The sequence below is a fragment of the Cryptomeria japonica genome, chromosome 3 (genome assembly GCF_030272615.1).
Source record: "Cryptomeria japonica chromosome 3, Sugi_1.0, whole genome shotgun sequence".
Lineage (NCBI taxonomy): Eukaryota > Viridiplantae > Streptophyta > Pinopsida > Cupressales > Cupressaceae > Cryptomeria > Cryptomeria japonica.
Window position 1 is genome coordinate 385970941 of NC_081407.1, and position 11736 is coordinate 385982676.

At 32.3% G+C, this 11736-nt stretch overlaps 1 protein-coding gene across 2 annotated transcripts; it reads right to left on the reverse strand.

Moving 5' to 3' along the window:
• Positions 1–4232: 4232 nt before the first annotated feature.
• Positions 4233–10215, reverse strand: LOC131044732 (serine carboxypeptidase 24). Of its 2 annotated transcripts, none has more exons than XM_057978125.2 (10): positions 9228–10215; positions 7685–7807; positions 6931–7026; positions 6714–6806; positions 6419–6504; positions 6060–6329; positions 5612–5739; positions 5100–5198; positions 4856–4961; positions 4233–4697 (listed from the first exon to the last, which is right to left on the reverse strand). In XM_057978125.2, the coding sequence occupies exons 1-10, from the start codon at positions 9490–9492 to the stop codon at positions 4545–4547; spliced, it is 1419 nt and encodes a 472-aa protein (XP_057834108.2). In that variant the 5' UTR covers positions 9493–10215; the 3' UTR covers positions 4233–4544. The 2 variants fall into 2 exon arrangements, with proteins under 2 accessions (XP_057834108.2, XP_057834109.2); XM_057978126.2 differs by having other exon boundaries at positions 7685–7792; positions 9228–10211.
• Positions 10216–11736: the final 1521 nt, after the last annotated feature.

An 11736-nucleotide genomic window follows, 5' to 3' on the forward strand; every position in this document is an offset into this window, starting at 1 on the left:
ATAAGTGCTACTATACTACTACTAAACCAAAGGTAATCATTTTTCCATTGTTCTTCATTTCTCAAATATAAAATAACACAAGTCTCAAGGTATTCATTCACAATCTTGGTTTGGCCATTAGTTTAAGGAAGATAAGCCAAAATCACATTCAAGGTAATGTCCTACAACTTAAATAAGTCTTGCTAAAAATTGTTGATAAAATATAGATCATGGCCACTATCAATAGAGCAATGATATCCCATGGGGTTTGAAGACAAAATCCAAGTAGAATTGAGCAATCAAAATAGTATTGCAAGGGTTCAGAGAAAAATCACAAGAAGATCACCAATGATAAGATTTAAAATAATAATAATTAAACTTAATCAATTTAAATAAAAATGATATAAATGTAAAGGAAGAGAGAGAAAGAAATTGAAAAACTCCAAAAAAGTGGATTATCCTCTTTGAAACAAAACATGTAGTTAAAAGAGATAAAGGATTTTGTTTTTTGTGGCTAGTTTAGAGCTTGCCTTAAGGTCAAGCCTCTATGTAGGTTTTCCAACCTCCATAGATAGCCAAGTTTTTAATAATGATAGTACAAATGTATGCTTCTTATCCTAAGTGCCTTAAGGAAGAAAAAAAAAAGGTGTAAGTATAGTGTTAAAAAAGAATAACAATGCTAGAAGAATGAAGAACTTGATCTCAAGTACAAAAGGAAATAGAAAATGGGATTTAACAAAAATAATAGCGGGAAACAAAAGAGAATGTAGAGAAAATAACACAAGGCAAATCACCTCACAAATTATTTGAAAGAAATAATGAAGATTAAGATGTTTGTTGCAAGATTTCTAGTATAGTTTAAGCTTGATAGAGTGCTAGAGAGTCTCCACATAAAAAATTCATGGTTCTAGTAAAAGCTCAAGATGTTTTTATCAATGGAGGAATTCTTTAGGAGAATTTAGATTTGTAAGAGAGATTGATGGAGTGAAATAATAGTAAAAAAATAGGTAAAAGAGGGAGAAGGAGGAGGTGGGAAGCCATTCATATTCTATCTACAATAATCACCTACAAATTGAAAGAGTGGCAATGAAAATAAATGCTCAAAATGGTCAAGGATTGATGAAATTTCATATGACTCTAGCGATTGTTTGGATGTTTAACAACACAAGGTCTAACGCTTATGACATTAATATTAGGTTATGAAAAATGAGAAATGGATGCTAAGAATTTTATACTATGGGGAGAAGAAGGCTAGGGAATTGGGTTGAAATGATCTAAAATGTATTGTAGAAAATGGACACCAAAGTGATTGCATAACATAGCATGAAGTTTAAAGGCTATGCAATTCTTGATATTATAGCTATAATACTAGTATTAAGAGGTAAAATGGTTAGTAGTACAAATTTAGATGTAAGACAATTTGGCTAAGTAAGATTTGGGAAATAGTACATTATATGTGCAAAATATTACAGCTTTGACAACTCATAAAATGATGCCATATTTTGATGTAGATAAATTTTTAATGAGTAGTATAAAGAATATTTATATTGTATTTATGTGTTATATATTTTTAGATGAATGAATGTAATTCAATTATTTTGTGACATGAGTAATAGTTATAGACTTATGTAATTAATCATGCCACAACTAACTAAAATGAAATCACCTTTATTCTCACAAATATGATTCAAATGCGTTCAATAAACAAGGGATCACATAGAACCGTTGCATCATGGTTAAGCTCTAGGTCCCTTTCTGGGCCTTGGGTGATGTGCCAATATAATGAGTCCATTTTGGGTGGTTGTTAGTTTGTAGAGGACTAGGTATTGATCATGAAGTGACCAACCCATTTTGCACACAATCTTGGAAGCATAATTCTCCAACTTGACTTGCCACATTTAATTCTTGTAAATGAGGACAATTTATTACAAGTCACTAAGATGATCTCCTTAAATAAGAATATTGAAGGGAATGATATGTAATAAACACCAATACACTAATACACTTCTTATGCATCTACAAAAATTATAATGTTAATTCTACAAAAGGATTGAAAATGTTCTATGACCCATATGGAATTATATATGATAATATACTATTTTTCTTTACAATAAGAGAAATATTTCTCTAGTTGGTGGTCAAGCACGCCATCAATATGTTATGTATTTAATGCTTTAATGCACAAGATTTACATGTGTGGTGGTATGTTATAACAAAAAATTTTAACATCCTTTTGAAAGATATCATATAAAAAACTAGAAGACACCTTTTATGGTATATTCTCACCTAATAAAGTGTATGTGTAATTTTAACATGGTCTTAGAAGCTAACAAACTCTTTTCTAAGATCTTTGATAGTGGTTACGAGCTTAATTTTTAAATGAACTTTATAAACATGGTAAATTGGATGATGTCAAGCTCAATATACATGGGATGTGTATTAAGAAGTATATATATGAGTATGCATACACACATATAGGTATATATATGAAGATATAGACAAACATCTTGGATGGTAACTTATTAAATAACAAACACATATTACACTTTAACATTATTTAATAAAATTTTAAAATTTATTATTATAGACCAATAATTAAAAAGGGTTGTAAGATTATAGTTGATGTCATTGATGCTTGTGAAATTTCTTTAGGGTTACTATCTATAAGGGAAAACTTGACATCCCTACACATGTTGCAAATTCTTTCCTACCAATATAAATTTCACCATGGTTTCCCATCCATACCTTCATTTAACGTTTGGAGAAATTTTTGAATAAAGATAATACACTTACATGTAAGGGATAATGTTTATGATTTTTATAAATAGGAAGGGTGACAAACTTTTTTAAGGAAGCCTTAACTTGTTTTGAAGTAAATTTTCATACACATAAAATATGAGAAGATTCTTATTTGATGGTGAAAATCCTATAGAAGTATTGTACCAAGGTAGAAAAAATTAAGGTTTTGGCTGTCTAAGTACATTCTTGGGATGACATGCATGTCCCAGTCTCACAAGTACCTATATAGTTTTTAATGTCTCTTTGATTTGAAAATATATGAACTTGGGAGTGGTTTATAACATTACATTCACATAATAAAATATGATAATTCGCTATCTATATTCAGAGATAATGAATTTCACACTTTTAGAACCCACTTTAAAGGAAATGAACACAACCCATGATTCCCACCTATTTTGACTTATTTCATCATAACCTAAATTTTGTTTTGTTCTAGATATGAACATATTTAGCATATAGTGTTTTCAATATGTCACAAATAATGAGGCCACTATTGTTGGCCTCAACATCACTATTCTATCCATGTAAATTGCCTTGGTAGTCCTAATCATTACATTTAGATGTGCTTCCAAAAGTCAATCCACCATGATATTATTGGCAAACACTCATTGAAAGGCTTTGGATTTGTTTGAGACATCTATTCTACATAAGGCTTAGTTGTATTATCTCTAGCCCATGGCTATTTATTCTATATGTCATTACTATCAAACATATATAGGTCTTCCTCATGATCCATTAGAATAGTAAGTGAGTCATTCTTTTGATGGTTGTAAATCGTAGCAACTTGTACATAAAAATATTAGAAATGGTACCCCACTTCTAGTCAACTGCTTTGGTAGATAACATTTATACTTACACATTCATTTGCACTTTACATTTTTTAAAGAAACTTGATGTTCTAACAACTTCTTTTACTTTCATATTTGTTTCATTATCCATAATTTTCCATAGTATTATTCTCAGGCACCAAAGGTGAATGTGCAACAAAATTAGTAATTTCTTCATCAAAACAATATACTAAAATCAATGTGCCCCCTTTACAAGTTGAACCTTAGTATTTGAATATTCATTTATTGTGTTTTGATTTTATTATAGTTGCCCTTACAACCTAATTGACTTCCAAGCACTTATATTAATGGTGGAAAATAGATCAATTTTGACTAATGAATGCATTAAAATTAGACTAGATGAAAGTGATTAAAGAAAAATGGTAAATAAGATTCTATAACTTGAAAAGTTAGTAGTAGAATGATGCATAATTTTTTTTAATACATTACATTTAGATTTTGATTATATGAACTTTTACTCGTTTAAATAGTTTTAAGATATATTCTTTAGTATTCACATAAAAATTAAATTTAAGTATACAATTAAATCTACATGAAATATTTAATTAAAATATCCATATAATCAAATTACACAATTACACAATCTAAAATATTAATCCATGATAAACAAATAACTAATTTTAATTAAAATATCAATATAATCAAATTACATTTTGACACGTATCAACTCTTTGGCCGAATTACAATTTGAGGCCTATCAACTCTTGACCAAATTACACTTTGAGATGTATCATCTCCTTGGCCAATCAATACACTCACAAAACTAAAATCCTCCTCTCCTTGGCACTATTCCAAGGGAAAAAATATTTGAATATTTTCTTGAACCAAAAGAAAATCAAATCTAAAAGAATACATATAGTCAATCAAGTGGAAACAGAAAAAAATACTTGACTACAGTGAAACTGTCACTTATGATCATACAGTTGGATTTGCAGGCAAATTCTGTCCAGATAAAAATGATTTGAATAGCTGTAAGGCAGCTTTAGGTCGGAAAAGAGGAACTTCATGCCCTGCTCCTCTAATGGTGGCAAAGGTTAGACCCTGATATTCTTCTGTCCATCCTCCAACCTGTTGATTCACAATTATACAAGTATATCTTAAATACAAATTAATAGTGTAACATAAAATTATGTACTGCAATCAATTGTATATATATAATGTTTCAAGATATGAAAATATGATATCAGAAATTCTGGCACAACAAAAGTTCAGGAAAAGTTCTTAACCTGTTTGGAGTAGTACCATGGGTACCAATGACTTTTCACAGTAAGATTAAGTCTTTTAAGGGAGAACCTTGTTGCTGTAACTGGTACTACTGAATCTGCATCTCCACTGTATATAGAGTGAAGGAATTTATACAGTCCATGAATTATGGCTGAACTTGAAGATCTATATCTCCTAAACTATACTACAATGCACTGATCATTTAAGACAACAATGGAGAACAATAGAATAAAAGTATAATCAAACCTGTACATCCAAATCCTGAGTCCGGAAGCCTCAATTAGCTCTTTATAGATTGGTAGGATAGAGAAGTCTGAATCTTGCCAGTTGCGTATGAGAATGTCACTAGAAGTGCAAAATGAAAAGCTCCAATAATTACTTACTTTTCAAGAAAGTCGGAGATTGAATATAACTATTAACATTTATAGGGATTGTTTTCCAAGATTGCACTTAAATTAAAAAAGTTAATTCAATTTCGCATTTTAACAGATGATTTTTAGTCAATATTTTTTTTAGATTTAATCGTGTAGATTTCGGATCAAATTTTATGATCCATCTTCAAGATATGAAAGTAAGAGAAGCGAAATGATCCATGATCCATCATCATGATATGGAAGCAAGAGAAGAGAAATGATCTATCAATTCTCTTTTTTTTGGCTTTCATACCTTGATAATGGATCATGGAGTTTGATCTGAAATGTTAGTAATAAAAATCTACATGATCAAATCCAAAAAAATATTGGTTCGTATTGCCACACCTGCACGCAGTCCAACTGTATGAAATCCCTGTAATATTGGCATGAAGAGCTTTCTGCACATCGGCTCTGTTGTAATATTTCTCAGCATAACTTTCCGTGCAAGGATCATAACCTCTCAATGTAAGCAACTGTTAAATGTCATAGAAAAATAATTATATTTTTGTATTTGAATAAGTATAATTAATCGAATGTGATCTAAAATATCTATTGAAAAACATCTGACAACTAAATAAAAATCAATCATACAATTATCATTAACTTTTTGATTGTTTTTTATATTAATAAAACACTAAAAAAAATCCAGACCCATTAAAAAAACAACCAAAAAGATAAAAAGAAAGGTGAGACTACCAATTAATTGTTTGATTGTTGAATTATCTTAAAAAAAAAAAATATTATATAAAACAAATAGAAATATCTATTAAATCCTTGAGTGGCGAGTATATACCGATTTCTTAAATCTTGTAGATGATTTTTTCCCATCTCCGCTAGACTTGCCACAAGGAGCAGTGTAAATACTGTATTGGTCGATGTTTCCAAACTCCTGGTTCATTGCATAGCTGATGAAAGAGTCACAAGTAGGAGAAGTGTCTTCCAGTCTAAAATTGCAGTTTCTGAGAATGGAGTGATAAGTTTGATCAGATATCATGGCGTGACTCCACCAATAATTTACAGTGCCCAGGTTGTCATAATAGTCGTCTGTAACCGCATTGCCAACCTGCAATCATATTATATTCATATTTTTTTCAGCTCTCAAGCTTCCTTCTCCCACTAAGTAATGAGAATAAGGAAGAAAAGAGTGCTTACCATGAAACCTTTGAGGTTTATAAAGGGCTTAGACAGCCTTTTGTTGTACTCGTAGATTTTCTTTGCAAGTTGTGGGATATAATGTCCTGTCTCAATTGGAATCGAAATTGTAATGATTATTTTGTAGGAGTTTTTTTTAAAAAAATTTATTATAATTGTATATTTTTAATCGACATTTCAGATTACATTCAATAATATATTATCAGAAAACTTAAATTTCTCATGTTATCTTTTGCCGATCTATCAAATTTGTGTGTAAGGAGCAATTGGATGATGGGCTTAAGTAAAAGAGTACCTGCATAACTCTCTCCTGTGATGTACATTTCTCTATATTTGTATTGAGGGAACCTTGCAAACCACTTGACTAAGAAAATCAACGAATCCTCAGCTGCGAGGGAAGAAACATAGTAACGATAAGATTGCATAACTTACTAGAGGATAACCATTAATGTATATATACAGGTAAAACCATTAATGTATATATACAGGTAAAGATAGGATCTTCAGCTTACCAGTGCGTTCGTCACCCGTATCTTTTAAATTTGAGCTTGTATTCGTATATGAAAATCCCACTCCAGCCGGAGACTCCAGGAAAATCAAGTTGGCCACTGACAATGAGGCAATACATGCTATAATTCAAGCTAACTTCCATAAATTTTATAGAGAGAAAGTGGTAGACTATAAGATTATTTAAGTAATTTCTTTTAAAAAAACTGTAAATTATTTGTATCAGACAGAAATTTCTACAATTTATAACATAATTTTGGTTTTTTATCAATATTTTCGATTATATTCTATGATATATTATGAGAATGAAATAATTAGAAAAGAGAAGAGAAATGAAATATATGATAAATTTGATTTAGTAGTAACAAAATTAACAAAAAAAAACCAATCAGTATTATACTAACAAGAGTAGAACCCTCAGGATTTGGCTTAAATCGCACATTCAAGTGTAAGTAGCTTATCTATAGTCACACTAATCGGTGAATCTTATTAAAGAAATTAGTGTAATTTCAGATGAACCATCTAAATAAGTCAAAATTTAGAAAGTTATTTAAACCTGACCAAACAGTCAGTAAACCAGTCAACTGAAGAAAAAAGAGCCTTACCACATCAAATTTTGTGATTTGATGCTATTCCACAATCTAAAACTTTGATGCAAATTACCCACATAAACATTTTAAATTTTTTTACCCGGATCTAATGGACTGTGGAAATCTTGTGTTCACTGTAAGATTATTGCTCTTTCCATGGGCTACTTACATTTATTCCAGGAGTACGGGTTGATATAAAGAGAAGTGGCAGTCTTGTTTATGCGGAAGGGACCTATCTCCTCGGATGCTCCGTATGCCACCGACGAGCACCCTGGACCTGCAATCAGGTAAACTACCCAATTTACATTTATGGGTATAAACGGGTTAAACCATATCCAAATAAACAATAGATTTCAAAATGAGTGCGATGTGGATCCATGGGAATGAATGACAATCATGATAGAGATTAGTTGTGGGCCAAGATTTATATGTCATCTACAATGTTTTCAGGATTTCAGCAAAGCAGGATTTTCTTTTACGTGTCTATCTCAAATATGGAATTTAGCAAGCAGCAATGCCCACCAAATGATGACCATGATTGCCTTAGTCAACAAAGAATATATTGCTTTTATTCACACTTAATTTATGCCATTCACTTGATGTTTTTCTGAATTTATGCCTAGAGTGTACAATGTTTTCTGAAACTCATCATGTCTTCCACTAGTGCACAAACTAACACCATGTTATGAGAAAACAAAATGCAATGCAGCCAGAATTCTTGAAGTAAATATATCAGAGGTGAATTTGAGCTATACATTGGATACTTATGCATGACCATAGCCAATGAGTGAAGAAAAAAACCATCCCCTAGTTTGGCAAAGTAATTAAAAGAGGAAGTAAAACTTGCTACACACGTACACAACTGGAGTCTGCTATGAAATTCTAAACTGCAGCAATACGGAGAGAATGCTTAATTGCTACATTTATCAATGCACTGGGTCTAACCAGAGGAATTGTTCTGCTGCCTATAGTAAGTAACACCGACTTTCTGAGCTCTGGACATGCATTCAATTCCACATGCAGGCAAAATTGACATTTACCTATTTAATTTGACATCTGACAGGGCAGTCCCATTAGGCTTGTCAGCTACTGCCAAACCCACTGGAGCAGTTTTAATGTGGTTTTATGAAAATATATACGTTACAGTCAAAATTCATCCATTGAGCACATTGGGTAGAGTGTAGAACAGCCTTGTCAGCAATTTCGCAGTATATATCTTAAAAATATTAATATTACAGGAAGCAACATTCTAAGTAAGTACATCCACCATGGAGACGACAATTAGACAGGCTAATCCTGTGGGTGATTGCCTTCTAGGGAACTGTCTACTGAACTAAGAACTTCTGTCAAATACTTGCTAGTACCGGATAGTTCCAACCATACAGAACAAAATGAATCAATAATGGCTAGTGTTGGTCTATTGCAGTCCATGCATTGCCATAGGTTGTCAATACTTCCTTTTAACTGGGGGTATGACTGCTACTACGACACAACACTATCCTAAGCCAAGCATGTAAACATGCCTGAATTTTCAAGCTTATGTAAATGCTACTCCCATGAAAAACCCATTTCAGGACCAATGAATGAAAGATTGTTCACAAAGCGAAACAGTCTAAGAGATCAAGAGTCACATCTATTATACTAGAAATCCTGGAAATTGAAAAAATATAAATAAAGAACGCAAAGAATGTGAGAAATGCAGTGTAGGATACCTCCATTAAGCCACAGAACAAGAGGCTTAGAGCTAGCAGTGTGAGTTGCCTCCATCAACCAGTAGAAAAGAGCTCGGCCATCATTGGTATTGACTGTGACATATCCAGCATATTGCTCAAAGGACACTTTGGGCTGGCCAGGAAGGCCAACCACTCTATCCTTCAAGTACTCCCCCACCTCCACTCCTCCAAGCACAACTCCACCTGCACGGTACAACATAAGTGTAACAACCAACCACAAGCACCTCCATACACGAGTCCACATCTCCTCTTTTCTAAACCACCACTTAACTTCTTTGCTTTAAATCCCGAGACTCACAGCATGCGTTCAACTGCCCCTCTGACCTAATCCAGGCACGCGCGCACGCTACTCAGGGAAACAAATCCCACTAAACTGATCTTATCTCTTACTTAACTGTCTCCTCAAACTCATAGATGATATGGTGAGTTTCCAAATGTGATTCAAAATATTGATAAAAAATAAATCTTAATCGTTTCTTTAAACTGATAATAATAGATCACAGAATGTGATCTAAAATTTTGTTAAATACAAATCTTACACAATTGAATCCAAAAATTACATGCACTAATACTTATGTTTCTTCTCAAACTACAAATCTCAACTTCATTTCAAATCCCACTAAAACAGCTCTGATATTTTTCTAATCCTCCACCACTTTCTCTTATCAAAGGACATCCCAACCCAAAAACTTTTGTTTCTTCTGAAACTGAAAACCTTACCTGATTTGTAACACTCCAAACTCTTTTATACACAGCCAAAACACTGTGCAGCAATAATACCACCTCATTTGTGGAAGGACCATAATTACATATTATTATGCTTGATGTCTTGCCAATAATTTCAAATTTCACACATTAATATTTCTAACCTGCAGCTTTATGGCTCCATACCACGTGCAGTTGGAGACATTCAGAGAAAAACCCAGCATTTTCTATCACATTTTTTATCATCTACTAATTAGTCGTAGAATTGAAGATTGTTTGCATCAGCAGTAAGCAAATACACGCCTTCTCTTTTATGTGGGCACTCTATTTAAGTATGAAACAAGTCATTTTGTAATGAAATCAGAGATTTTAATATAAGAGACCTTTCAGACTGTGGGACCATGTATTATCCTTGGGATTATATATTATCCTTGGGGCTAGTAGTAGGTAAATACATTCATTCATTCATTCGGTGTTTTATGATCCAATACATTTATAGAGTTTCAGCTGTCAGCATGGAAATATCATTATGTGGTTAGTTGGATGCTCAAATTTTTGTGCCCCCAACATAATGAATTACAATTTGCCAGTACAGAGATTCACAACAGACAACACAGTCAAAAGAATCCTTCAAAGTCAAAGCTTTTTGATGTGCATTTTGCTTTGCCAACAAGAACATTAATGACAAATGAACATGATAGACTGTGCGTCCCTACCCTTAGCTTCCATTCTACTCACTGCTTTTAGGCTACGAAATAATTGTTCAAATTGACCATTTTTCCTGCCTTTTTCTTCTCATCCACAAATCAATCTTTTGGGTGACTGTAGCGTTGAAGAAACTCATGTTTCAAGCTGTTCATAATGATGAGAGCTTTTAGATAATGCTCATCGAAATCCATTTCAGTACAAAGGGATCTCTAGCCAGCAAAAAGACAAAGGAAAGGAAAGTTTTTTTTTTAATTGTTTATGATGTTGGGACTTAGCTTTTTTTTTCATTGTTTATGATGTTGGGACTTAGTTGCTGTTTGTAGTATGTACAAAGAGACTTATGGCGATGAATTTTCTTATATAACTTTTTTTGTGAAGTAATCTTTGAAATTTTATTTGGAACATGTGACGTTTTAACATTAAATGTATTGTAAGATTTGTTTCTGGAGACAATTGTGGAATTTTTTCAGAATCCACGTTTCTAATTCCATTTAGCAATTCATCATCCGGAAAAGGCTTGGTGAATGCAATCCGAAATGTCGATTCTAAAAGCATAAATAATTTTCTCTAGGAACAAATCTTCCTCTTCTTGATGATGGATTGCTGAATGCAATTCAAAACGTCAATTCTAAAAGCATACACAGTTGTCTCCAAAAACAAATCTTGCAATACTACATGGACTATGAAAAACTCATGTCTACTACATTAAATGTAATTTAAAGTCACATATAGAGGTGGAAAGCGTGCAATTTTTTTATATATTTTTGGTTTGTTTTACATCACTCTATATGGAGATCTTAAGTATATTATTCTAGCATATATTTTTGTTTGATTTGGGTGCACTCACTACCCAAACTTTGTATATTACTTAAAAATAGCATTTTACCTCTATTTAGATTAATCTCAATTTTTGGATCAATACTTACTTTGCCTGGGTCAAGACTACTCATACAACTTTGACCTAGTTTAGAGTCATCCTCACCATCGCGACACTTAATTGCAATTTAAATTTATTGTGCCCCAAGTTGACTTAGCATAATCTAATCGTTAGTTGTCAACATCATGCCAAAAAGTT